Here is a 27372-nt window from a genome sequence, read left to right as displayed (position 1 = left end):
TCCATCAAAATTAGAAATGTTGTTGCCCTTGATGATATTGGTACGATATTATTGGTACATTTTGAACATGTTAAACCTGGAAATGAAGCTTTTCTTTTAATCCCCAAAAATTTTTTGTAACCTTTATTTGTGGGTGAATCAGCACATACAATCCTGTTTCTAATTGTGTGATTCCCTCTGTGTGCTTATATAACATACTTGGAATTTGCCTATATAAAGGATATTCTGAATGTGCCAATGGAACTTAAGAAAAGAAAATATCCATGCAGAAAAGCAAAGAGACCAAAAACATAATTCACCTTTTCTTTACTGTATTTTGTGGTTCATCCTTGGAATCAAGATTAGATTGAACCCCTTTTAGAAGTGGTTCTATATAACCTCTAATGTATTTTTGATCTCCTTTCTCAACTTCTCATGGCTATCTGGGGCATTCAAAATCCTATCTAATCCGATGAATTGATTCTTCACAATCAGTACAAAAACAGAAAATGGTAAAAGCCAGTAACTGGTTACAGTCTGGTGGTTTCACATGTAAATCTGTCCAAATCCACCAATTATCACCTTTGAGTACAAGAAAGAGATGCAATCCCTATCATACATAATGTTGAAATGAACTTGTGAATGAGCCCTACTGATATGCTTATCAAAGACCAGCAGGGTTCCAATGTCTTCCCGCAACACTGCAAACATGTCCTCAACATGACACCACATCAAACAATGACTGGCAAATGCTACACTGAAAAAAACATGTGAAACATGTAAAAAAAAATAGAGACATGATTGTACATGCTGTTAAACCTACATGTGAAGTTTCCCACACATTTTGTGAGCTATAAAAGCAGGGTAATTTTCATGTTCTGAATGTACCAATTTTATCATGGCCAACACCTTTACTAAGCCTAATAAATCTAATACTTATACCATCAAACATCACCTTACAGTACATATAGTACACATACAGTATATCTGCTTACATGTCCCTGCACTTTCTTTTATAATAGGAAAACCCATGCAAAATTTGTGATAGAATATCAAAGCATAGATATTCTATTAAATCCAGACAGACAGTTCCCCTGTGCCCATGCATTTTTAAGAAGCTGGACATTGGGAAATTGCACAAATAAGTTTACTGGATTTTTTAATAATCATTATTATCATTGCAAGTTAAAACTTTATTTGTTCCTATGATATGAATTTTACAGTTTGTCTCCTTGTATTGAAGATTTCCTAGGGATCGTTTGGCTAACTCTGATTAGGTATATATGAGTCACGCTGTGCTTTCTGAATGGTCCCGCTGTCTTCTGGAACCTCTGTGTGTCTCACAGAAGTCAGCGAGGGGAAAGAGGAGTGGCCGAAAAAGACATAGGTCGCCCTTACATGAAAGCGAGAGCGGGTATCTGTTTTTGATAGGTATCCGCACCCCTCCCCCCTAAAAGGTGCCAAATGTGGCACCGGATGGGGGGAGGAAGCAGTAAAGCGGAGCTTCCACTTTTGGGTGGAACTCCACTTTAATAACAAACTGTTACAATTTTATTCATATCTTACAGACTTAGAAAGCATCTGTACATGGCCTCTGGGTGTTGTTCCTGAGCTTGCTGCTATTTATCCAGGCATTGTTCTGTCCAAATATGGGGTAACTGAATACCGATGACCTAACTGAAGGTGTTGGGCAGTGGCATCCTTGCAGTCATAGAGTCTGTTTTCAGGTCCTGTTGCTAGGTTGTTTTTGGATCAATCTTTGTCAAGCCTATTGCCACAGCAGGCTCATGAACAAAACCCAAAGGCATTCCATAGGTGCTTTCTATGTCTGAGGGAATGACAATTAAACCATTGTTTTTTTTCATGAAATATTAATTTTACTTTTAATGCACAATTTACAGCCCTCATTTTTTTTCCCATCAAAATAGTTTATTAAAGTTTAAGAAAAAGGGGTTTACAAACTTTGCTCTAATGAGCGCATGAAAATATAACACAAAGATTTAAATGGCAACAGTAACATATTGTACAATGTCAAGTCAGGTAGAAATGTCCAAAGCATGAGACACATATAGTGTCCATATAAACAACAAACAGAATAAAGGTAACAGTGCTTATATAGAGGAGTGGAGCAGCCCGACCATGGGGTAGATCAAAATCGGGCTCTCCAACACATCAGAACCAGCAGGGCAAGGGGAAAAGAGGAAAAAAAAAGAAAAAAAAAAGGAAAGGGGTGGGTAGTGAAAGGGATTGGGGGAAAGGTCCAGAAGGAACAGAAAAAGTTATAGGAGGAAACAAAAGCGGAGGGGAGAAGAGGAAGACGTGGGGGGAAACGCTCCAGGTGCATGTCCCAGCCCCCCCCCCCGGGACCCCTGGACCCATCAGCCATGCAGGTCAGTCCAACCTATGCAAGCGGGACAGCCCCTATCACCTCCACGTACGTCAGTGAGGATTTAAAAGCAGACCAGCACAGCCATGTATCATGAAATTTGTGTATTCTATCCTGGGATGTAAGAATCAGTTCTTCCATCTCTTCCGTTTTATTAATTCTAGAGAACCATTCGGCTGGAGTTGGAACGTGCGTAGATTTCCAATGCATAGGAACATACATCCTGGCGGCATTGACCATGTGCATAGCTAAAGACTTGAGGTAGTGGCGTTTGGGCAGGGACGTATGGTGAAGCAAGTATTGGGCCGGCGTAAAGTCCAAGGTGTAGGAGGTGACTCGGCAAGTGATCTCGTGGACCATCTTCCAGAAAGGCTGGAGGAGGCAACAGCTCCACCATATGTGCAATAGAGACCCATCCTCTTGGTTGCATCACCAGCAGAGTTTGGAGCACCTGGGATAAAACCTGTGGAGAAGGGTAGGGGTTCTATACCATCTGCTCCATATTTTGTATGTGTTTTCCTGGACAGAGGTGTTAAGGGAACTCTTGTGGGTGAATTCATTGACGGTTTCCCATTCTTCATCAGTGAGGGAAATCTGTAAGTCAGATTCCCAAGCCTTGCGGGCCGTATCCTTGGGGTGCTGGGAATCCGCTAAGAGGATTGCGTAAATATATGAGATAGTATGAGATTGCGGTGGCTGTCTGGTGCATAAAGCCTCAAATGGGGAAAGCTCTCTAGACCATTGGCCCACCATGGGTGAAGAGTTAAGGAAGTGATGTAGCTGTCTATATGACCAGGATGGGAAAGATCATGTGAGAGATCTGGCTGCAAGTTGCGACAAAGAGAGTAGCCTCCCCCTCTGTAGGAAGGAGCGCACTTCTAGATTTTCAGTTGAGAATTCTTCCCGCAGGAAAGAGCTAGACAAACCTGGAGTAAAGGCAGGATTTTTGCGGACAGGGGTCAAGGGTCCATGTAGTGATGATAGAGAGGCTTTCCTGCAGGTTAAGGTGGCGTTAATGAGAGGGTGAGCCCGGGTCTGGGGAGGGTGATGCTGCGGCATAAGCAAGGGCAGACCGACAAGGACTGTGTAGGACATGTGAGATTCCAGCATCACCGACGCCTTAGAGCCAGAATCGAGTCTCCAGTCTACTAGCCTTGCCATATGGCAAGCAAAGTAGTAGCCATGCAAGTCTGGTAGTCCAGTCCCCCCTTTAAATTTTTCGGAGGGTAGTTTTCGAGAATCCAAAGCGGGGTTGGGACTGCTTTCAAACGAAGTCTGAGCAGGCCCTCCTATATTCGGAGGAAAAAGAGCCCGGTAGGGAGATCGGAATAGTTTGCAGGAGGTATAGTACCCTTGGTAGCACGTTCATTTTCATGAGTGCAATGCGGCCGAACCAGGACAGGGAAAGTCCCATCCACTTCTGCAGGTCGGCCTGGATTGTAGTCAAGAGTGGTTTAAAGTTAAAACTGAACAGTCTATGTAGATGTTGGGGGATTTTGATGCCTAGGTAGGTAATGGCTTCAGGCTTCCTGTTGAAAGGAAAGTTTGTTTCACAGGCTGTCTGGACTTCGGGAGGTAGTGTTATGTTGAGTGCATGGAATTTCGTATAATTAATCTTCAAATTGGATAATGAACGAAAACGTTCAAGGTCTCTCAGTGGGTTGGGAAAGGTAATGTGTGGGTGGGAGAGGAACAGCAGGAGGTCGTCGGCAAAGGCTGCCACCTTATATTCTCTCCCGTGTAGGGTAATGCCCCTAATGTTGGTGTTTGAGCAGAGTCTGTTAAGTAGCGGCTCGAGGGTCAGAATGTAGATAAGGGGCATTCCCGATGCCGAAGGTGTCTGACAGGTGACCATTTACCCGCACTCGGGCAGAAGGATTGGAGTATAGCACTAGGATGCTGGCGAGCATGCAGGGGGGGGGTAGACCCAAAGCCCGCAATACCTCGTTCATGTAGCGCCAGTCCACCCTGTAGAATGTCTTATCAGCATCTAGGGAAAGGAAGAAACCCCACCTCCCTTCCATAGTCAAGGCATGGTGGATGTTAAGGGCCTTAATCGTGTTGCCCCGGGCCTCTCTCCTGGGGACAAATCCTACTTGGTCCAGGCTCACCAGGTACAGCCCTCATTTTTTATCAGATACCTGAATGCAATTTTAAATACCTGAAGTGTGCCTGAATTGTTGTTGCCCTTGTTAACCATGATACCTTTGACTATTATGGAAGATCTTGTGAGTGCAACTAATAACTTACTTTATTCTCAAAGTGATTATACTTACTACACTAGGATGCACCAGGTTTTGTATCTCTTACTTTTGTATTTACCATTATTACATTGGTGCTGCTCCACTATTGATTTGATCAATGAACTATTCATGGGAAAGTGTTTATTACTGTAACTAACTTTTGTGGGACTGATATAAAATGCGATTGGGGGATATGCATTTTGATTTTTTTTCATTTTTATTTCTATACAATATGACCTACTTTCTTGTACACTTGTACAGGGTCTTCTCCTTTGGTGAATGCAATTTGTTTCCGTGGACACTTTACCTCCATACAATGTGCAATAGAATGTGCATTAGAAACTGAAGCAAGTTTTTACTGAGCCCTTTACAATTCTCAGTTGGATTACTTTATGCATAATCTAGCCCTCACCTCCCAATCCTCACTGTCCTTGACCTGCACCTTTCAGATAATGTATTTGCTTTCTGTGCTGTCAATCATTAAGTCTGAGTGGCAGTAACCTGGGGGTCTACATGCAGTCTTCCTAGGGACACCAATTTCTCGAGCCTATGCAGTCACGACATGCTAACCCGACAAGTTGATTTAACTTATACTGTACATAAGCCCTCCCAAGAGCTAGCCTACTGCTTAAGAAGGCTCCTGAGAGAACAAACAAGCTCATCAAGGTGATTTGCTGTTTAAATGAAGATTCTACTCTGTCACTCCTTCCGCCACAACCACAATCCTACTACACAACAAAGAAGAGCACATAGACCCAATGGCATTACTGGGTCTAAAACAATACATATACTGAAAAAGGGAAGTTTTAGTACAAACTTTTTAGGGAATGTATAATATGATAACATCACACTGTGGCTTCAAAATACCCTGTGCTAGAAGTACATTAGAGAGCTGGACCTCTGCTAAACACAGAGGTCTAGCTCTTTGCAGGTCTGATGCACCCGCTGCCCAGTGCTTCAATAAACAGCCCTGCTCATGAAAGTGCTGGGCAGGGGGCTATCAGACTGCTGGAGATTCAGCCCAATGTCCTCTGAGTTGAGCAGCAGTCCAGCTCTTTAGTGTGCTGCTGGGACAGAACATTTTAGCATTTGCTGCAGCAAATAGCACTGTTAAAGATGGCTGCATTACAATTACAATTTAGGAAGCTATTAGAGATTGCCATCCTCTCTGTTTCATGTAAGAAACATTGCTACAAATGGTTGCTGTTCACAATTTTTAATAAAGGATTTCATATTTTAGTCAGTTAAATAATTTTTGAACATTTGTGCATTTTATGAGTAAGAAAACATGAAGCAAAAGGACTTTTGAGAGAAAAGAAATGTATTAGACGCTGGCCCTTACTAATCAAAGTGTCTGAAGTACAATTGTCTGTGTTGTCCATAGCCAGTGCAGCTGATTCTGTTCTCCTTTTCATTCTCTTATACAACATTTTTTATAATGAAAGGATGAATTTTACTGGTTGATGTAGGCAAAAGGAACAGTTCAAACACTTTGTTAAGCTGATTTTCTTTCATGTTGAGTACATGGGATTTTATTCTGTTCTTTACCTGGAAGTCAGAAATCTCTATAAAGATGTAAGTGAATGGAGATTTGTGGATTGCTCACCTTGCTCCAGGCAATCTCTTCCTCTAAGTTAGCTGGCATGCCCTCCTCAGAGGATCTTCTTGTTACCTCTGTGTCTATCATTGCTAGCCATTCAGTCAAGCTGCTTGTCTCTTTCCTGAGCTTTCTCGATAATTTTAGGCATTTTTCCAAGACCTGCTTCCCCTCCGTCACCTGATTAAAAGAAAAATTCATATAAAAATATTCAACGACTGAAACAAGTTGTGAATCAGCACATCAAACAAGTTTATTTAATATGGCAGTGCACAGAGCAATGGCTGTGTCAATTAAATTATAATTTTACTTAGTTACATCATAGAAAGATTCTGTTTTTTTTGCCATATTTTGTAAAAATGAATTGTGCTTTGTTGAAAGGTCCAGCTTCATACAAATATTAAAATACATAATTTAATCTAGATATGTATTCACTAAAATATCACTCTGCTTTAATGGAAAAACATTTTCATAAAAATATTAATGACACGAACAAAAGAAACAACACGACTCCAAATAAGTAGATGATGTTTACTTAGCAATGCAGTAAATGTTCGCTTTGAAAAGTTTGTGTTCAATTTTCTCAAAGTGAATGAGTAAATTAGCTCAATATGTGTTAACTTTGATTACAGAATATTGTAGAAGGGAGGTTAAACGAAAACCAGGATTATTGCTAGAACATGAATACGGTGAGCACAGCTTAGTGAATACACATTTTGCAAAGTGCAAAGTCTCTCTTTTCTTTTTTATAAAACACCAGCAATGTTTCAAAGTATGCAAAATCCACAGACTTTAATGATGCTTTATATCATATATTTAAATGTGAAACAATTATTTCAAAGTATGGTTTAGCATAGATAAGTTTCAATAAGCAGTAGATAAAAATACATTCATTTATGGGCACTGACAATAATTTTAAATGAAAGCACAAGCAAACTTTCTTACTTGTTCCCTCACTTTCTGACCAGAGACAAAGACAGGAAACCAACACTCTCACAGGTGTTAATATTAATTGTAAAGGGCTAAGCATTAAAAAAAAAAAAAAAAAAAAAAAGCTCAGGAGTTTTAAATAAACCAGTGTCAATATAATACCAAGTCAATATAAACAACAAGTAACTTATTTCTATTTTAATCAATGTCTCAGGCTGAATTCACACTAGTGCGAATTGGATGCGGTTTTCCCTGCATCCAATTTGCATGATGGTAGAGTATGCCCGGCTCTCAATGGAACCAGTTCACACATCTCCATGGCGGCTGTGGAGCAAATTGCACAGAGGTCCTGTGCGTCTTTGGCTCAGTTTCAGGTCCGAATTCAGCCAAAATTCGGTCCTGATTCATTCCTTAAATGAAGAACAGGGACACACCAGACCCCTGATGTGAGCCGCATCTTTATTAGGTGTGAATCCCACCTCAGTTATCATAACTAATGGTATAAGCCAGAAAAAAATAACTCCAACATTAGCAGGATAGAGCCCTAAATAATAACTTAAAATAAAGCACATCCAATTAAATTGTTCTCCAATTTTTGATTATAAAGCTACGACATTAGCACCATAACTTATTCCCCCAAAGAGGTCTACATATTTGTGTCAAAGTCCATCTTCCTCCTTACAGAGGGGGCAGTCACACATTCCTAATGGACAATTTTATTTAAAGTGTATCTAAACCCAAGAAAAAAAAGTATTATAAGGATAATTCTTACCAATCATTAGATGTAGTGGCTGCATTCATTTTATGTATTCATCTATTTATCTATGAATGTGTGATCCTGCCAGTAACACATTCCTTATGCTAGGGTGACAACACTCACTTATTGTATCATAATTATAGTGATACAGCATTGCCATTGTAGACTGCTAGCTTCTGATGTGGATGACTGAACAACCATCCCCCCCCTTTTTGTCACCTCCATAACATAACACTCTCAAAGTTCTGAATGTAATATGGAGGCTGCCATTGTTGTTAGGATGATAAAATGTCTTCAGTACTCTCTGTTGCATGACAAATATGCAGATCAAGACTTCTGACTTAACTAAGTCATGCTTGGCCCACAAAGTACTGAGGACAGAGACATCCATACAGCTAAAATGGTCAAATGGCCAGTGATAAGAGGAACATACAATGTATAAGGAAAATATAGGTTTGGTTTAGGTACCATAACAGTGTCATGCAAGTAATATTAGAATTTTATTTGAAGAAGCTAAAATTCTTCCCAAAATGTGTTATTATTTACTATACTACTGAGTTCAATAGCTAGAATAAAGGATAAATAACCATGGTGTATACTAATTAAAGCCTAAAACAAACTGTATATAGGTATATTCTCCTTTCAATTTAAAAAAAAAGATGTGCTAATTGAAAATAGGCTTTTCTAAAGTATTGTGTTCATCACAATGTTGCTTTCTCACATTTCTCAAGGGATAGCAGTTTTGTGAATGCCAATCTCAAAGCAGACATTTTAAATTCAAATGTTTCCCCAGTTTAATATTTATTTACTTAAAAGAACAGGCAGAAGTCTTTTGAGTACATGCTTCAGGTAAACGCTATACTTTCTTGCCCTTATTCTCCAAACTTTCTGATAACTTACAGAGAAAACCAAAGTCTATATATTGAACATGAACTTTAAGCAGAGTTGAAATGCTGCCATCTACAGCACAAACATTTTTTAACAGCCATGTTATTATGGGCATGAAGTTCTTTCCTTCGCTTTTCATTTAAAATAAAATGCACTTTCAATGAGTATGCAAAGAAATCACAAGTGCAGCAAAAAATGAAAAGGCATTCATAGACCACAGAGGACTAAAAGATGTGCAGGCATGATCCAATAAATGTAAGTTGCCTGAATATGTCTATTTTTGCTAGCCTGAACAAGGGGAGTACAGTCAGATTCCACCTGATCATATCAGGAGACATTTATGTGAACATTTTCTAAACTGATCAATAATTACCCCCCAAGATCAATTGGCCCTAATGTCTGCTAGAGTCACCAACTATGAGTTTTTCATCCAACTCAGCTGAAATCCCATGTTTATGGCTAGAATGTTTATTGTGGTTTTCACAAACACAGTAAATATACACAAAATATGTAGTTGTATGTACACGTAAAAAAATAGAAGATGAAAGGGGGTCAGTGGAACAGAATAGTGCAGCCCATGACACAGCAACATGGATATGGTATGATTTTTGTAACAGAGGGAAACAATGGATGAATAAGTCATTATTGTTTAACAGGTGCCTTTTCTCTATGGTAAATCTGTGGAATAACAATTATGTATGTGCTCTGTAAATGCATTGTCCTCTTTGCTTTAATGACTAAACATGTACATCTGTGAAAGAAGCATCCTTATCCTGTAAGTGTCTGCCCTTATACAAACTCCAGAGAGGCCTGTGGATATTGCTAGTTTCCATGTTTTCTAAGGCCTCCCTGCAGGGATATAATAAAAATAATAATAATGTGTCCTGACATTTCCTGCATCTTGCTTTGAGTTAAAATGAGAGAAAACTGTATTCATTCTGACGATTACAAGAAAAGAACATGGTACATACGCAGTACACTAATCAGTTAAATTCCTTCCCTGTTTCTTAAATTCTATGAAAGACTGTAGGCGTTCTTTCCCACTTGGGGAATCGTTATGCTTTAGGCAGAGATATGTATAGGTTTCTGGTTCCTCTGCAATCTTTACTCCTTATTTCATACTACAAGCATCACCTCAGCAACTTCTGTTCTTGCTCATTATGTGCCAATATTAAAAAAAAAAAAAAAAAAGATGTCTTATTTCAAATGGCTTTAAATAAAAAGGTTGAAGCAATTTGGCAGCTTAATTAAGAACTACTCCCTAGTCATCCTTTTTAAATTAACCTATAGTCTTCAACCTGGAAGGTGTTTGGATTTATAGCACAGTACCCCCTGTATCAGGGCACAAAGCATGAAAAAGACCTTTTGTTGGTTTCAGATAAAAATGACTTAACACTAATACTGAATTCACAGGGAGTCCTGCAGATGGCAATGAAACAGATTAAAATAATGTATGCTGTGACATTTCTGAATCTTATGTGCAGTAGACTGAAGATAGTGTAGGTAGAAGTGGTAATGGACAAACACCCTGCTGGCAAGCCTGAAGCAACATTTTAATCAGACAAGTATTCCTGAATTTTAACAATCTGTATTACCTCTGCCAGGCTATTGTTATACTTGATAAGTATAACATGTTTACATTTTTATCTGTGGGTGCTAGGATATATTATGACCTCAGAAAAAAATGAATTTACTGTGTTTGTATTATTTAGGACAATAACAGCAATAACTTGAATCCATTTATGAGAGGAATTCTGTTATGTGTACTTCTTTTTCTTGTTTTAAAGTGACACCATCAACTTGCCCACACAGGGCAAAAAATAATGTCTCTGCATAGTACACCCCCTGATCCCATTATACTCACTTTGCCTTGCTCCCTCACTTGCTCCTTCTTCCTCTGCAGCCAGTAATATGGGATAGCATGGATCTCCCTGTGACAGTGCTCATGCCAAGGAGCCAATTGATATCCACAAGCACTATAACATTACCGAGGAATTGATGTCATTGCTCCCCAGGTTGTCAACAAAGCTGATTTTTAGGGCCTGATGTGACAGAGAATGGATCAACAATGAAGTACGGGCAAGATGAGTATAAGGCTGTTGGAGTTTCCCTTTGCAGAGGCAGTGGAGGGGGGGGATTTAATAAAGTTGCTGCGTCACTTTTTTTGGCGTTAATTCCTCTTGTTAATGTATTAACGACTAGTGTTGAGCAAACACGGACTGTATTATTCGTGTTCGTACCGAATAATTGGATTTTTTGTACCCGAACACGGACACGGACACTTTACTGTATGTTCGGGTAAAAATCCGTGTTCGGTCGTTTTATTTCCGGGTTTTGCATGCTTTGGCGCTCTTTTCATGGCGGGCTTTCAACAGCCAATCAACAATCGTTTAACTGGTGTGCCTTAAGCCATCCCAGCCATGCCTGCAAATGTCTTAGTAGCTGTGATTGGCCATCTGAAGCATGTGACCAAGTCTTTATAAGTTCGAGGCAGCCGCAGCGGCGTCATTATGCTGCTTATATCAGGGACAGAGCACACATCAACGTGCTGGCTGCTGATTAGGGAAAGATAGGCAGGAAAAAACCATTTGTGTCCGGATAGAATTGAGGGACAGGTCGGAGTGTTTAGGCAGGGCGAGTTGTAGGCATTTTAGGGATAGAGTCTGCTGAATTATAGGGTCAGTGTCTTCTACAAACTACAATCGATATTGCTGTGTGGGGGGTGGGGTGAATCTGCACTCAATCCTGATCTACGATCTCTTCTCAATCCTGTTAGGGACAGAGTCTGCTGAATTTTAGGGAAACTGTGTTCTACAAACTACAATCGATATTGCTGTGTGGTGTGGGATTGGAGATAGGCAGGTGTCAGTGATCCACATCCATTTTTCTGTGTGTGAGCTGCAGTGAACACAATCTTTTTGGGCTGCAGTGAACACAATCTTTTTGGGCTGCAGTGAACACAATCTTTTTGGGCTGCAGTGAACACAATCTTTTTGGGATGCAGTGAACACAATCTTTTTGGGCTGCAGTGAACACAATCTTTTTGGGGTGCAGTGAACAAAATCTTTTTGGGGTGCAGTGAACACAATCCTTTTTGGTGTGCAGTGAACACAATCTTTGTGGGGTGCAGTGAACAAAATCCTTTGTGGGGTGCAGTGAACACAATCTTTTTGGGGTGCAGTGAACAAAATCCTTTTTGGGGTGCAGTGAACAACATCCTTTTTGGGGTGCAGTGAACACAATCTTTTTGGGGTGCAGTGAACAAAATCCTTTGTGGGGTGCAGTGAACACAATCTTTTTGGGGTGCAGTGAACACAATCTTTTTGGGGTGGAGTGAACAACATCCTTTTTGGGGTGCAGTGAACAAAATCCTTTTTGGGGTGCAGTGAACAAAATCATTTTTGGGGTGCAGTGAACACAATCTTTTTGGGGTGCAGTGAACACAATCTTTGTGGGGTGCAGTGAACACAATCTTTTTGGGGTGGAGTGAACAACATCCTTTTTGGGGTGCAGTGAACAACATCCTTTTTGGGGTGCAGTGAACACAATCTTTTTGGGGTGCAGTGAACACAATCTTTGTGGGGTACAGTGAACAGAATCTTTGTGGGGTGCAGTGAACACAATCTTTGGGGGGTACAGTGAACACAATCTTTTTGGGGTGCAGTGAACACAATCTTTGTGGGGTGCAGTGAACACAATCTTTTTGGGGTGGAGTGAACAAAATCATTTTTGGGGTGCAGTGAACAACATCCTTTTTGGGGTGCAGTGATCAAAATCCTTTTTGGGGTGCAGTGAACACAATCTTTTTGGGGTGCAGTGAACAAAATCCTTTGTGGGGTGCAGTGAACAGAATCTTTGTGGGGTGCAGTGAACACAATCTTTGGGGGGGTACAGTGAACACAATCTTTTTGGGGTGCAGTGAACACAATCTTTGTGGGGTACAGTGAACAGAATCTTTGTGGGGTGCAGTGAACACAATCTTTGGGGGGTACAGTGAACACAATCTTTTTGGGGTGCAGTGAACACAATCTTTGGGGGGTACAGTGAACACAATCTTTTTGGGGTGCAGTGAACACAATCTTTGTGGGGTGCAGTGAACACAATCTTTGGGGGGGTACAGTGAACACAATCTTTTTGGGGTGCAGTGAACAACATCCTTTTAGGGTGCAGTGAACACAATCTTTGTGGGGTGCAGTGAACAACATCCTTTTAGGGTGCAGTGAACACAATCTTTGTGGGGTACAGTGAACAGAATCTTTGTGGGGTGCAGTGAACACAATCTTTGGGGGGTACAGTGAACACAATCTTTGTGAGGTGCAGTGAACACAATCTTTGTGGGGTGCAGTGAACACAATCATTGTGGGGTGCAGTGAACTCAATCTTTGTGGGGTACAGTGAACACAATCTCATACTTCTGAAGATTTGAGGGTGCTGCCTGTTCCATACTCCCCCTACTCCTCATCTAGCCTTTTAGGGGTACAAACAATAGTAATTGGGGCCTAGTGTGGTTGTGTACGTGTGATATACATACACTTTTTTTGGATCATATTTTCTATTCCGCTATTTAATCAAAAACCTTTGGGGATCAGTTAAATTGGGGGATAGTCTGTGTTGGTACGTGTGAGAGAGATCCACCTTTCCAAGTTGTTGGGGTTCATCTCATACTTCTGAAGGTTTGAGGGTGCTGCCTGTTCCATACTCCCCCTACTCCTCATCTAGCCTTTTAGGGGTACAAACAATAGTAATTGGGGCCTAGTGTGGTTGTGTACGTGTGATATACATACACTTTTTTTGGATCATATTTTCTATTCCGCTATTTAATCAAAAACCTTTGGGGATCAGTTAAATTGGGGGATAGTCTGTGTTGGTACGTGTGAGAGAGATCCACCTTTCCAAGTTGTTGGGGTTCATCTCATACTTCTGAAGGTTTGAGGGTGCTGCCTGTTCCATACTCCCCCTACTCCTAGCCTTTTAGGGGTACAAACAATAGTAATTGGGGCCTAGTGTGGTTGTGTACGTGTGATATACATACACTTTTTTTGGATCATATTTTCTATTCCGCTATTTAATCAAAAACCTTTGGGGATCAGTTAAATTGGGGGATAGTCTGTGTTGGTACGTGTGAGAGAGATCCACCTTTCCAAGTTTTTGGGGTTCATCTCATACTTCTGAAGATTTGAGGGTGCTGCCTGTTCCATACCCCCCCTACTCCTCATCTAGCCTTTTAGGGGTACAAACAATAGTAATTGGGGCCTAGTGTGGTTGTGTACGTGTGATATACATACACTTTTTTTGGATCATATTTTCTATTCCGCTATTTAATCAAAAACCTTTGGGGATCAGTTAAATTGGGGGATAGTCTGTGTTGGTACGTGTGAGAGAGATCCACCTTTCCAAGTTGTTGGGGTTCATCTCATACTTCTGAAGGTTTGAGGGTGCTGCCTGTTCCATACTCCCCCTACTCCTCATCTAGCCTTTTAGGGGTACAAACAATAGTAATTGGGGCCTAGTGTGGTTGTGTACGTGTGATATACATACACTTTTTTTGGATCATATTTTCTATTCCGCTATTTAATCAAAAACCTTTGGGGATCAGTTAAATTGGGGGATAGTCTGTGTTGGTACGTGTGAGAGAGATCCACCTTTCCAAGTTGTTGGGGTTCATCTCATACTTCTGAAGGTTTGAGGGTGCTGCCTGTTCCATACTCCCCCTACTCCTAGCCTTTTAGGGGTACAAACAATAGTAATTGGGGCCTAGTGTGGTTGTGTACGTGTGATATACATACACTTTTTTTGGATCATATTTTCTATTCCGCTATTTAATCAAAAACCTTTGGGGATCAGTTAAATTGGGGGATAGTCTGTGTTGGTACGTGTGAGAGAGATCCACCTTTCCAAGTTGTTGGGGTTCATCTCATACTTCTGAAGGTTTGAGGGTGCTGCCTGTTCCATACTCCCCCTACTCCTAGCCTTTTAGGGGTACAAACAATAGTAATTGGGGCCTAGTGTGGTTGTGTACGTGTGATATACATACACTTTTTTTGGATCATATTTTCTATTCCGCTATTTAATCAAAAACCTTTGGGGATCAGTTAAATTGGGGGATAGTCTGTGTTGGTACGTGTGAGAGAGATCCACCTTTCCAAGTTTTTGGGGTTCATCTCATACTTCTGAAGATTTGAGGGTGCTGCCTGTTCCATACCCCCCCTACTCCTCATCTAGCCTTTTAGGGGTACAAACAATAGTAATTGGGGCCTAGTGTGGTTGTGTACGTGTGATATACATACACTTTTTTTGGATCATATTTTCTATTCCGCTATTTAATCAAAAACCTTTGGGGATCAGTTAAATTGGGGGATAGTCTGTGTTGGTACGTGTGAGAGAGATCCACCTTTCCAAGTTGTTGGGGTTCATCTCATACTTCTGAAGGTTTGAGGGTGCTGCCTGTTCCATACTCCCCCTACTCCTCATCTAGCCTTTTAGGGGTACAAACAATAGTAATTGGGGCCCAGTGTGGTTGTGTACGTGTGATATACATACACTTTTTTTGGATCATATTTTCTATTCCGCTATTTAATCAAAAACCTTTGGGGATCAGTTAAATTGGGGGATAGTCTGTGTTGGTACGTGTGAGAGAGATCCACCTTTCCAAGTTGTTGGGGTTCATCTCATACTTCTGAAGGTTTGAGGGTGCTGCCTGTTCCATACTCCCCCTACTCCTAGCCTTTTAGGGGTACAAACAATAGTAATTGGGGCCTAGTGTGGTTGTGTACGTGTGATATACATACACTTTTTTTGGATCATATTTTCTATTCCGCTATTTAATCAAAAACCTTTGGGGATCAGTTAAATTGGGGGATAGTCTGTGTTGGTACGTGTGAGAGAGATCCACCTTTCCAAGTTGTTGGGGTTCATCTCATACTTCTGAAGGTTTGAGGGTGCTGCCTGTTCCATACTCCCCCTACTCCTCATCTAGCCTTTTAGGGGTACAAACAATAGTAATTGGGGCCTAGTGTGGTTGTGTACGTGTGATATACATACACTTTTTTTGGATCATATTTTCTATTCCGCTATTTAATCAAAAACCTTTGGGGATCAGTTAAATTGGGGGATAGTCTGTGTTGGTACGTGTGAGAGAGATCCACCTTTCCAAGTTGTTGGGGTTCATCTCATACTTCTGAAGGTTTGAGGGTGCTGCCTGTTCCATACTCCCCCTACTCCTCATCTAGCCTTTTAGGGGTACAAACAATAGTAATTGGGGCCCAGTGTGGTTGTGTACGTGTGATATACATACACTTTTTTTGGATCATATTTTCTATTCCGCTATTTAATCAAAAACCTTTGGGGATCAGTTAAATTGGGGGATAGTCTGTGTTGGTACGTGTGAGAGAGATCCACCTTTCCAAGTTGTTGGGGTTCATCTCATACTTCTGAAGGTTTGAGGGTGCTGCCTGTTCCATACTCCCCCTACTCCTCATCTAGCCTTTTAGGGGTACAAACAATAGTAATTGGGGCCTAGTGTGGTTGTGTACGTGTGATATACATACACTTTTTTTGGATCATATTTTCTATTCCGCTATTTAATCAAAAACCTTTGGGGATCAGTTAAATTGGGGGATAGTCTGTGTTGGTACGTGTGAGAGAGATCCACCTTTCCAAGTTGTTGGGGTTCATCTCATACTTCTGAAGGTTTGAGGGTGCTGCCTGTTCCATAACCCCCCTACTCCTCATCTAGCCTTTTAGGGGTACAAACAATAGTAATTGGGGCCTAGTGTGGTTGTGTACGTGTGATATACATACACTTTTTTTGGATCATATTTTCTATTCCGCTATTTAATCAAAAACCTTTGGGGATCAGTTAAATTGGGGGATAGTCTGTGTTGGTACGTGTGAGAGAGATCCACCTTTCCAAGTTGTTGGGGTTCATCTCATACTTCTGAAGGTTTGAGGGTGCTGCCTGTTCCATACTCCCCCTACTCCTAGCCTTTTAGGGGTACAAACAATAGTAATTGGGGCCTAGTGTGGTTGTGTACGTGTGATATACATACACTTTTTTTGGATCATATTTTCTATTCCGCTATTTAATCAAAAACTTTTGGGGATCAGTTAAATTGGGGGATAGTCTGTGTTGGTACGTGTGAGAGAGATCCACCTTTCCAAGTTGTTGGGGTTCATCTCATACTTCTGAAGGTTTGAGGGTGCTGCCTGTTCCATACCCCCCCTACTCCTAGCCTTTTAGGGGTACAAACAATAGTAATTGGGGCCTAGTGTGGTTGTGTACGTGTGATATACATACACTTTTTTTGGATCATATTTTCTATTCCGCTATTTAATCAAAAACCTTTGGGGATCAGTTAAATTGGGGGATAGTCTGTGTTGGTACGTGTGAGAGAGATCCACCTTTCCAAGTTTTTGGGGTTCATCTCATACTTCTGAAGATTTGAGGGTGCTGCCTGTTCCATACTCCTCCTCCTACTGCTCAACCATCCTTTTAGGGGTACAAACAATAGTAGTTGGGGCCTAGTGTGGTGGTGTACGTGCGAGATACATACACTTTCTTTTTGATCATATTTTCTTTTCCGCTATTCAATTAAAACCTTTGGGGATCAATTCAATTGCGAGATAGTCTGTGTCGGTACGTGTGAGATCCACCTTTCCAAGTTGTTGGGGTTCATCTCATACTTCTGAAGATTTGAGGGTGCTGCCTGTTCCATACTCCTGCTCCTACTGCTCAACCATCCTTTTAGGGGTACAAACAATAGTAATTGGGGCCTAGTGTGGTTGTGTACGTGCGAGATACATACACTTTTTTTGATCATATTTCCTATTCCGCTATTCAATAAAAACCTTTGAGGATCAATTGAATTGCGGGATAGTCTGTGTCGGTACGTGTGAGATCCACCTTTCCAAGTTTTTGGGGTTCATCTCATACTTCTGAAGATTTGAGGGTGCTGCCTGTTCCATACTCCTCCTCCTACTCCTCATCCATCCTTTTAGGGGTACAAACAATAGTAATTGGGGCCTAGTGTGGTTGTGTACGTGCGAGATACATACACTTTTTTTGATCATATTTCCTATTCCGCTATTCAATAAAAACCTTTGAGGATCAATTGAATTGCGGGATAGTCTGTGTCGGTACGTGTGAGATCCACCTTTCCAAGTTTTTGGGGTTCATCTCATACTTCTGAAGATTTGAGGGTGCTGTCTGTTCCATACTCCTCCTACTCCTCATCCATCCTTTTAGGGGTAGAAACAATAGTAATTGGGGCCTAGTGTGGTTTTGTACGTGCGAGATACATACACTTTTTTGGATCATATTTCCTATTCCGCTATTCAATAAAAACCTTTCTAGGGCAAGATCTTAAATTACAGAAATATGAGGAGACCGTCAAATAAGGGCCGTGGCCTGGGTCGTGGTGCTGCTGGTAGAGCTCCTGTTGCAAGGAGAGGACGTGGTCGATCTGTGCCAGCTACACGCACAAGTGAAACACCTTCCTCAAGTGTGAGTAGGCGACAGAACCTGCATCAGTATTTGGTAGGGCATCAAACGCCCCTAGAAGTGATGAGGCCAGAACAAGTTGAGGCGATAGTAGATTGGTTTGCTGCTGACAGTGCCTCCAGTTCCTTCACATTGTCTCCCACCCAGTCTACTGCAGAAAGGTCAGAGTTGGCACCTGCAGCCAATGTCCAACCGTCTTTCACCTCACCCCCTTGCAAATCAGGCCAGCAGTCTGAGCCCCAAGCCATACAGCAGTCTCTTATTCTTTTTGAGGACTCTGTCAGCAGGGTTTCCCAGGGCCATCCACCTAGCCCTGCCCCAGAAGTGGAAGAGATTGAGTGCAGCGATGCCCAACCACTTATTTCTCAAGATGAGTACATGCAAGGATCATCGCAGCACGTCTCCGATGATGACGAAACGCAGGTGCCAACTGCTGCGGCGTTCAGCATTGTGGAGACCGACAAGGAGGGCAGGGGTGAAGACTGGGTGGAAGATGATGTGGAGGACGATGAGGTCCTCGACCCCACATGGAATGAACGTCATGCAGGTGACCTGAGTAGTTTGGAGGAAGAGGCGGTGGTCGCACAGAGCCACCAGCACAGCAGAAGAGGGAGCAGGGTGCAGAAGCGGAGCGGCCGTGCCCTAGACACTACGCCCGCTACTGCCCAACGCAGCAAGGGAACGAGCGCACCAAAGTCAGCTCAAAGGAGTTCTCTAGCGTGGAAGTTCTTTAGAAAATGTGCTGATGACAGGACACGAGTGGTTTGAACCCTGTGCAATCAGAGCTTGAAGCGAGGCATAAACCTTCTCAACCTGAGCACAACCTGCATGATCAGGCATCTAAGTGCAAAGCACGAGCTGCAGTGGAGTACACACCTTCAAAACCAAGAAACGTCTCTGGCTCATCCTGCTTCCTCTTCTGCTGCAGTCTCGGCCGCTCCAGCCACATCTGTAGTGATACCGGCACCTGCCACCCCGCAAACAGACGATCTGTCAGCAACACCACCACCTGGGTCACCAACAACCATCTCCACAATGTCCCGTGGAAGCGTTCAGCTTTCCATCTCCCAAACACTTGAGAGGAAGAGGAAGTACCCCCCTACCCACCCGCGATCCCTGGCCCTGAATGCCAGCATTTCAAAATTATTGGCCTTTGAAATGCTGTCATTCCGTCTGGTGGAGACGCACAGTTTTAAAAACCTTATGTCGGTGGCTGTCCCACAGTACGTCGTGCCCAGCCGCCACTACTTTTCCAGGCAAGCCATCCCTTCCCTGCACAACCAAGTGGGGGAAAATATCAGGTGTGCACTGCGCAACGCCATCTGTGCCAAGGTCCACCTAACTACGGATACGTGGACCAGTAAGCACGGTCAGGGGCGTTATATCTCCCTAACGGCACACTGGGTAAATGCAGTGGCGGATGGGCCTGAGGCGGATAGCAATTTGGCGCATGTCCTTCCACCACCGAGGATTGCAGGGCGCTTCAGTTTGCCTCCTGTTCCTAACTCCTCCTACTCCGCTTCCTCATCCTCTACCGCCTCCTCATCCGGACAGCGTAACACCTTCACCACCAACTTCAGCACGGCCAGGGGTAAACGACAGCAGGCAGTTTTACAACTTGCCTGTTTGGGGGACAAACCACACACCGCGCAGGAGTTGTGGAGGAGCATGGAACAGCAGACAAATGAGTGGTTGCTGCCAGCGAGCCTCAAGCCCGGCCTGGTGGTGTGCGATAACGGGCGAAATCTCATAGCAGCTCTGGGCCTAGCCGGTTTGACGCACATCCCTTGCCTGGCGCATGTGCTGAATTTGGTGGTGCAGAGGTTCCTTAAAAACTACCCCGATATGTCAGAGCTGCTGCAGAAAGTGCGGGCCGTTTGTGCGCACTTTCGGCGTTCTCACCCTGCTGCTGCTCGCCTGGCAGCGCTGCAGCGTAACTTCGGCCTTCCCGCTCACCGCCTCATATGTGACGTGCCCACAAGGTGGAACTCCACCTTGCACATGCTGGAAAGACTGTGCGAGCAGCAGCAGGCCATAGTGGAGTTTCAGCTGCAGCACGCACGCGTGAGTCGCTCTGCGGAACAGCACCACTTCACCACCAATAACTGGGCCTCCATGCGAGACCTGTGTGCCTTGTTGCGCTGTTTTGAGTACTCCACCAACATGGCCAGTGGCAATGACGCCGTTCTCAGCTTAACTATCCCACTTCTATGCCTCCTTGAAAAAACAATTCGGGCGATGATGGAAGAGGATGTGGCACAGGATGAGGAGGAGGAGGAGGATGAAGAGGTAACATTTCCAAGGCTTTCAGGGCAGTCATTCGCAAGGGGCTCCGAGGGTGGGTTCCTGCACACGCAAACGCCAGGGACGCAATTGTCCAGCAGGGGCACAGTTCTGGAGGATGAGGAGGATGAGGAGGAGGAGGAGCTGGAGGAGGAGATGGAACCATGTTCACAGCAGGGTGGCACCCAGGCCAGCTCATGGCCATCACTGGTGCGTGGCTGGGGGGATACAGAGGACACGGACGATACACCTCCCACAGAGGACAGCCTTTCGTCGCCTCTGGGCAGCCTGGCACACATGAGCGATTACATGCTGCAGTGTCTCCACAACGACCGCCGAGTTGCCCACATTCTAACTTGTGCTGATTACTGGGTGGCCACGCTGCTGGATCCCCGTTACAAGGACAACGTACCGTCCTTAATTCACTCACTGGAGCGCGATCGCAAGATGCGCGAGTACAAGCGCACGCTGGTAGACGCCATGCTGCTGGCATTCCCATCTGACAGCGGGGCCACAGTGGAAGCACAAGGCAGAGGAGGAGGAGGAGGAGGTCGCCAACGCAACCAGGGCACCGCCAGCACCTCAGAAGGCAGGGTTAGCATGGCCGAAATGTGGAAAAGCTTTGTCAGCACGCCACAACAAACAGCAGCACCAGCAGCTCAGATGGAACGTCTTAGCAGGAGGCAGCATTTTACCAACATGGTGGAGCAGTATGTGTGCACACGCCTACATGTAGTGAATGACGGGTCTGCCCCCTTCAACTTCTGGGTCTCCAAATTGGGCACATGGCCTGAGCTTGCCCTTTACGCCTTGGAGGTGCTGGCGTGCCCTGCAGCCAGTGTATTATCTGAACGGGTATTTAGCACGGCTGGGGGCGTTATAACAGACAAGCGCAGCCGCCTGTCCAGAGACAATGTGGACAAGCTCACGTTCATTAAAATGAACCAGGCATGGATCCCACGGGACTTTTCCGTACCTTATGCAGAATAGCAATGGATACCGACCTTACCCACCCATTGTTCCATTTTTGCTCTTTCTCACTCTTTTGGGGTGTACCCTCATTTAAAATTTTTGAAAAGAAGCAGTGTTGGCTACCTCGTCCTCCTCCTCAGGGCCAGATTAATGTAGGGGCTATTGGAGCTGCAGCTCCAGGCCCCTACCTTTTATATAGGCTCCGGGTTGGCCATATTCACTGTTACCGCTCTTCTGTCACTTGTAAACACAGAAGTCTGGCTTCTATGCTCGCTTCCCCAGGCAGCACCCTCAGAACCTCCCCACACAGCGTGAAGGCCGGACAAGGAGGGACAGTTGGCGATGCATGGATGTGTTTATGGGCTTCAGAGACAGCATCCCATGTTGAATTAGGCATGCATGGCTGCACCCTTCCTCCTCTGGGTGCATGGCAAGGCACGGCCCTTAAGGCCCTTCAAAATCCTCAGCACCAAGCCCATGATGCTGTTAATCCGGCCCTGGTCCTCCTCCACCGCCGCTTCCACCTACACCGCCCATAGGTGTGCGCAGCCTATTGCATTAAGGTGTGCACCCCAAAGTTGAAATACACATGCATGTGTTTGCCAGCAGGGAGAGTAATGTATCGGGGCCATGTACCTGTAGGCAAGGAGAAATAGAGCAGAGCAGGTCCCAGGGAGATCTTTCCCATCTCCTCACTGGCAATGCTATGTGCCCTAGGTGATTAGGGTGTGCCCAGGCACACCCAGCACACCCTGTGCGCACGCCTATGTCACCGCCACATCCACCACCACCTCAACCTCCCTCCTACTCCATATGGGCCTCGTCCTTCAGAGATGAAGAAGAACATTGTTTTATTTTTCTGTTTTTTTTTGTTGTTTTAAGTTATTTCCCTATCCACATTTGTTTGCAGAGCACTTGCCATGCTCTTAATTACGTTTTGCTGCCATTTGCAGCACTCTAGCCCTTTCCTTTGGTGTTTTAGAGCCATTTTAGTGCCTTAAAGTTCGGGTCCCCATTGACTTCAATGGGGTTCGGTGTCCGGGAAAAGTTCGGTAAAAGTCCGGGACACGGACCCGGACTTTTTTTTAAAGTTCGGCCGAACCCGTCGAACACGGACATCTAGGTGTCCGCTCAACCCTATTAACGACCCTTTTGGTTCTGACTCATGCACTAAATTCAGGTAGTTCTAAAATGATACACTTTTACATTCTGTTGCATTGAAAGCGCCAAATGTAAAAGTGGAGCCAATTAAGACCAACTCTGTTTTGGTGTCACTGACAGGGAAGGAGTTAAAACTGTGGGTGATCAAAGGGTTAAATGTGTACCTAGGGGAGTGTTTCTAACTGTATGGGGGCGTTGCTTGTGAAATGATCACAGAGACCTGTGTTCCTATATAGAAGGATCACAGACACTCTGTGATCATTTCAGAGAGAAGAACGGTTAGCTGTGTTTACCTTTTCCTTACCTTTTCTCTCAGTGGGGAATGATCGCAGGTGTCAGGCGGCAATCGGAGCGGCCTGCCCTGTGCATCGGAGTCCTCGCTGCCGAGTGGGGGGCAGGAGCGTGCCGGCGGTGGCGCGCGCTCGCCCTCTAGCTGCAGGCATGCGACCGACATATACCTACATCGGTTTGTGCAGGAGGGCCGCCCTGCCGCAGTATAAGTGCGGTGGGTGGTCCTTAAGTGGATAAACACGTAAGGACCACCCACTGTACATATACTGCAGCAGGGCTGTCCTTAAGCACAAAATCACATATATGTAAGTGATTTTGCCTTAAGGCTCCAGGGGGGCCTGATTAGACACAGCGGGAGCCAGTCTGTCAGACAGGAAGGGAGAGGTGGTGTGTTCCTAGTAATCAGGAACACCAATTTCTCTCTTACTGCAGTCAGTCCACTCCCCCCACAGTTAGAAAACATTCCTCAGGAGTACACTTAACCCCTTGATCACCCCTGATGTTAACTCCTTTCCTGCCAGTGTCAGTTATACAGTAACAGTGCTTATTATTTAGCACTGATCACTGTATTTGTGTCACTGGTCCCCAAAAACTGTCACTTATTGTGCCTTATAACTGTGCCTTATTTGTCCGCCGCAATGTCGCAATCCCACTAAAAATTGCTGATCGCCGCCATTACTAATAAAAACAATTAAAAAAAAGTCCATAAATCTATCCCACAGTTTGTAAACGGTATAACTTTTGCTTAAACCAATTCATATACGCTTTTTGGGATTTTTTTTTAACAGAAAATATATAGCAGAATACAAATTGGCCTAAACTGATAAAGACATTTGATTTTTATTTTTTTTTTATTGGGAATGTTTTATAGCAGAAAGTAAAAATATATATTTTTTCAAAATTGTCGGTTTGTTTTGTTTATAGCGCAAAAAATAAAAACCGCAGAGGTGATCAAATACCATCAAAAGAAAGCTCTATTTGTGGGGAAAAAGCACGACCGCGCAATTGTCAGTTAAACAATGCAGTGCCGTATCATATAAAATGGCCTGGTCATTAAGGTGGTAAAACCTTCCGAGGCTGAAGTGGTTAAGCAACAAAGATTTTTTTATTTATTTTTGAACTACACAGCTAGCATCCTCTGGATTTTCCTTTGCCGAGATACTGCCATTTAGTTTTATCTGCACCTAAAAACCTTAGTTCTGATGCAGTCAACAGGCTGCATGTTAGACATTTTCAAGATATTATCACCCCTACTAAAATAACATGAAAACCCCAAAAATAAATATAATGTATGTACCAGAAATGGAGTAAGGAATGACTCACATTACTATTGTCCCTAGTGTTGTCAACCTGTCCTCTGCATAGGAGACTGCTTCCATCACTACCATACCTCACTTTAATATTACTGACGATATGCTGAAAGTTGTTCTCCTACGTCTGACTACCTGAATTTTGTCTGTATCTCATGTCCTATGTACCAACTATTTGCCTCTGTGTGCTACCTGAACTGAGCCTGGCCTGTTAATTTACCATGTTTCCGCTTGCCATTTGGATTGATCTTTTGCCTGCATACTGATCACATCTCTTCCTTCTACCTGAATTAAACTTGGCCTGTTTATTGTCCATGTTTTTTGTCTGTAGCCTGGACTAATCTGTAACCTGTGACAGTGTAAGGCCCTGCCAATGTAGTAGTGGGATTTAAGACAAAACAGGGTTCCCTATAATGCAGAGTGGTGGGCTCCAGAGTAGTGTTTCAGGGTGGAGAAAACTAAGCTTTTGTTGTTCCCTGGGTTTTGAAATTCTCAGATCATAGTCTGGAGTCTGGAGGCTTCAAAGAGCTTTGGGTGGGAAGAAGCCTCTATCTCTGTGTCGGGTTTAACCAGAGACCAACAGGCTACTACATCTGAGCAATACCTCCAGAATATCACACTGCATAATTTTCGCATCACTGCCTGTTGCCTTAACTGACCCTGGTCTGTTAATTAACCCTATTTTTGCCTGCTGCTTGGACTTATCCTTTACCTGCATACTGACCACAGCAATGCTTTCAATCTGAACTGACCTCAGCCTGTTTATCAAACATATTTCTGCCTTGACCAATCCTTTGTCTGTTTGCTTATCACATCTCTGCCTGCTACCAGTATTGACCCATCTGCATGTAACACTGTCTATGTTTCTAAAGACACCAGTCCCACCCATCCTGTGTGGACAACTGCACTCCTGGAACCACAGGTACTCTTTTTTTGATCCTTTGTTTAGCCTCCTGTACTTCCTGGCCAGTGAACATAACAATTGGGGCTGCCACGTACCAATAAATTAGGCTTGCTTAGGCTTTTAGGAACAGGGGATGCTGTAGGTGAAGCTACACTATGCTATATTCCCTGATGACTCATACAGAGTGAGTGACCATTACAGTACATTGTTTTTTAGACAGTGTTGGTTGATTTTTCTGATGCACAAGATGCATTGTTTGGTACATAAGAAGTAGAAGTTAGAGAATGTGTTTTGAAGTGTAATTCATGTATGCCTATGCTGTGTCTTAAAAATATCTTATTATTGACAAAATACATTTTCCTTTTCTTTCCACATAAAAAACTTTTGGCAAAAAAACTGACATTTTCAAAAGACTCATTATACCTCCTAGAAAATACCTTGGGGTGTTTGCTTCCCAAAGGTGGTCATTTTGTGGTTGTTTCCATAGTCCTGGTGTAGGCAGTAAATTAGATGCATCATTTATGTCCCTAGAAAGCCTGAAGGTGCTCCTTGGATGTTGGTCCCCACTAGGCGGTTAGGCTTTGAAAAAGTCACAAACATGTGGTATCCCCATACTTTGTGGGAGTAGCAGAATGTTTTTTGAGGTGTAACTCTAAATATGTCTATGCAGTGTATGAGAAATAACTTGTTAAAATGACAATGATAGGACAATTTTCTTCTTTTTTTTTTTACTTACATCTTTTTTCAAAGAATTGTGGCAAAAATACAACTTCAAAAAATTTACTATGCCTATTACAAAATACCTTGGACTGACTACTTTCCAAAAAAAAAAGAAGTAAATATTATTTACCAGTAATTTTCCAATTTTGAATTTGGAGTCCAATTTTAGCACTAGCCTTTAACTCTTTTTGGTCAATGACAGTTTACCTTAAATAAAGGAACACTTTGAAAACACATCAGATATTAATGGTAAAAAATATCATGCTGAATATCTATACTGATATGGACTGGCTAGTGTGTTGGGAATGAAAGGATTCCACATTATTTGATGGAAATGAAAATTATCAACCTACAGAGGGCTGAATTCAAAGACACCCTGAAAATCAAAGTGAAAAAATTGTGCAGCAGACTAGTCCATTTTGTTGAAATTTTATTGCAGCAACTCAAAATGGTACTTAGTAGTGTGTATGCGCCCGACCTGCTTGTATGCATGCCTGACAATGTCAAGGCATGCTCCTAATGAGACGGCAGATGGTGTCCGGGGTATTTGCTCCCAGATCTGGACCAGGGCAATGCTGAGCTCCTGAACAGATTGAGGTGTAACCTGGTGGCATTGGAAGGACCTAAACATAATGTCCCAAAGGTGTTCTATTGGTTTTAGGTCAGGCAAGCGTGGGGGCCATTCAATGGTATCAATGCCTTCATCTTCCAGGAACTGGCTGCATACTCTTGCCATATGAGGCAGGGCATTGTCGCGCACCAGGAGGAACACAGAAGCCACTGCACCAGCATAGGGTCTGACAATGGTTCAAAGGATTTCATCCTGATACCTAATGGCAGTCAGGGTGCCATTGTCTAGCCTGTAGAGGTCTGTGCGCCCCTCCATAGATATGACTCCCCAGACCATCGCTGACCCACCACCAAATTGGTCATGCTGAACGATGTTACATACAGCTTCACATTCTCCGTGGCTTTTCCAGACCCTTTCACGTCTGTCACATGTGCTCAGTGTGAACCTGCTCTCATCTGTGAAAAGCACAGGGCACCAGTGCCCGACCTGCCAATTCTTGTGGTCAATTGCAAATGTCAATTGAGCTCCATGGTGTTGGGCAGTGAGCACAGGGCCAACTAGAGGACATCGGACTCTCAGGCCACCCTCATAAAGTCTGTTTCTGATTGTTTGGTCAGAGACATTCACACCAGTGGCCTGCTGGAGGTCATTTTGTAGGGTTTTGGCAGTGCAGATACAGGTCCTGCTGATAGGTTAGGGACTTTCTACGGCCCTGTCCATCTCTCCTACACTAACTGATTGTCCCCTGAAATTTCCTCCATGCTCTTGAGACTTGCTGGAAGACATAGCAAACCTTCTGGTAATGGCACATATTGATGTGCCATCCTGGCAGGGTTGGACTACCTTTGCAACCTCTATAGGGTCCAGGCATCGCCTCATGT

At 43.4% G+C, this 27372-nt stretch overlaps 1 protein-coding gene across 1 annotated transcript in view; it reads right to left on the bottom strand.

Moving 5' to 3' along the window:
* Positions 1-27372, bottom strand: part of DMD (dystrophin) — a 3625631-nt gene that overhangs the window by 1999323 nt on the left and 1598936 nt on the right. Inside the window, exon 34 of the mRNA XM_082246191.1 lies at positions 6215-6385. Within this exon, the coding sequence (XP_082102317.1) occupies positions 6215-6385 (171 nt within the window). The remainder of the gene's footprint in view (positions 1-6214; positions 6386-27372) is intronic.

The sequence above is a fragment of the Pelophylax lessonae genome (genome assembly GCF_965119305.1).
Source record: "Pelophylax lessonae genome assembly, chromosome: 2".
Classification (NCBI taxonomy): domain Eukaryota; kingdom Metazoa; phylum Chordata; class Amphibia; order Anura; family Ranidae; genus Pelophylax; species Pelophylax lessonae.
This window is presented reverse-complemented; position numbering and strand designations above follow the sequence as displayed.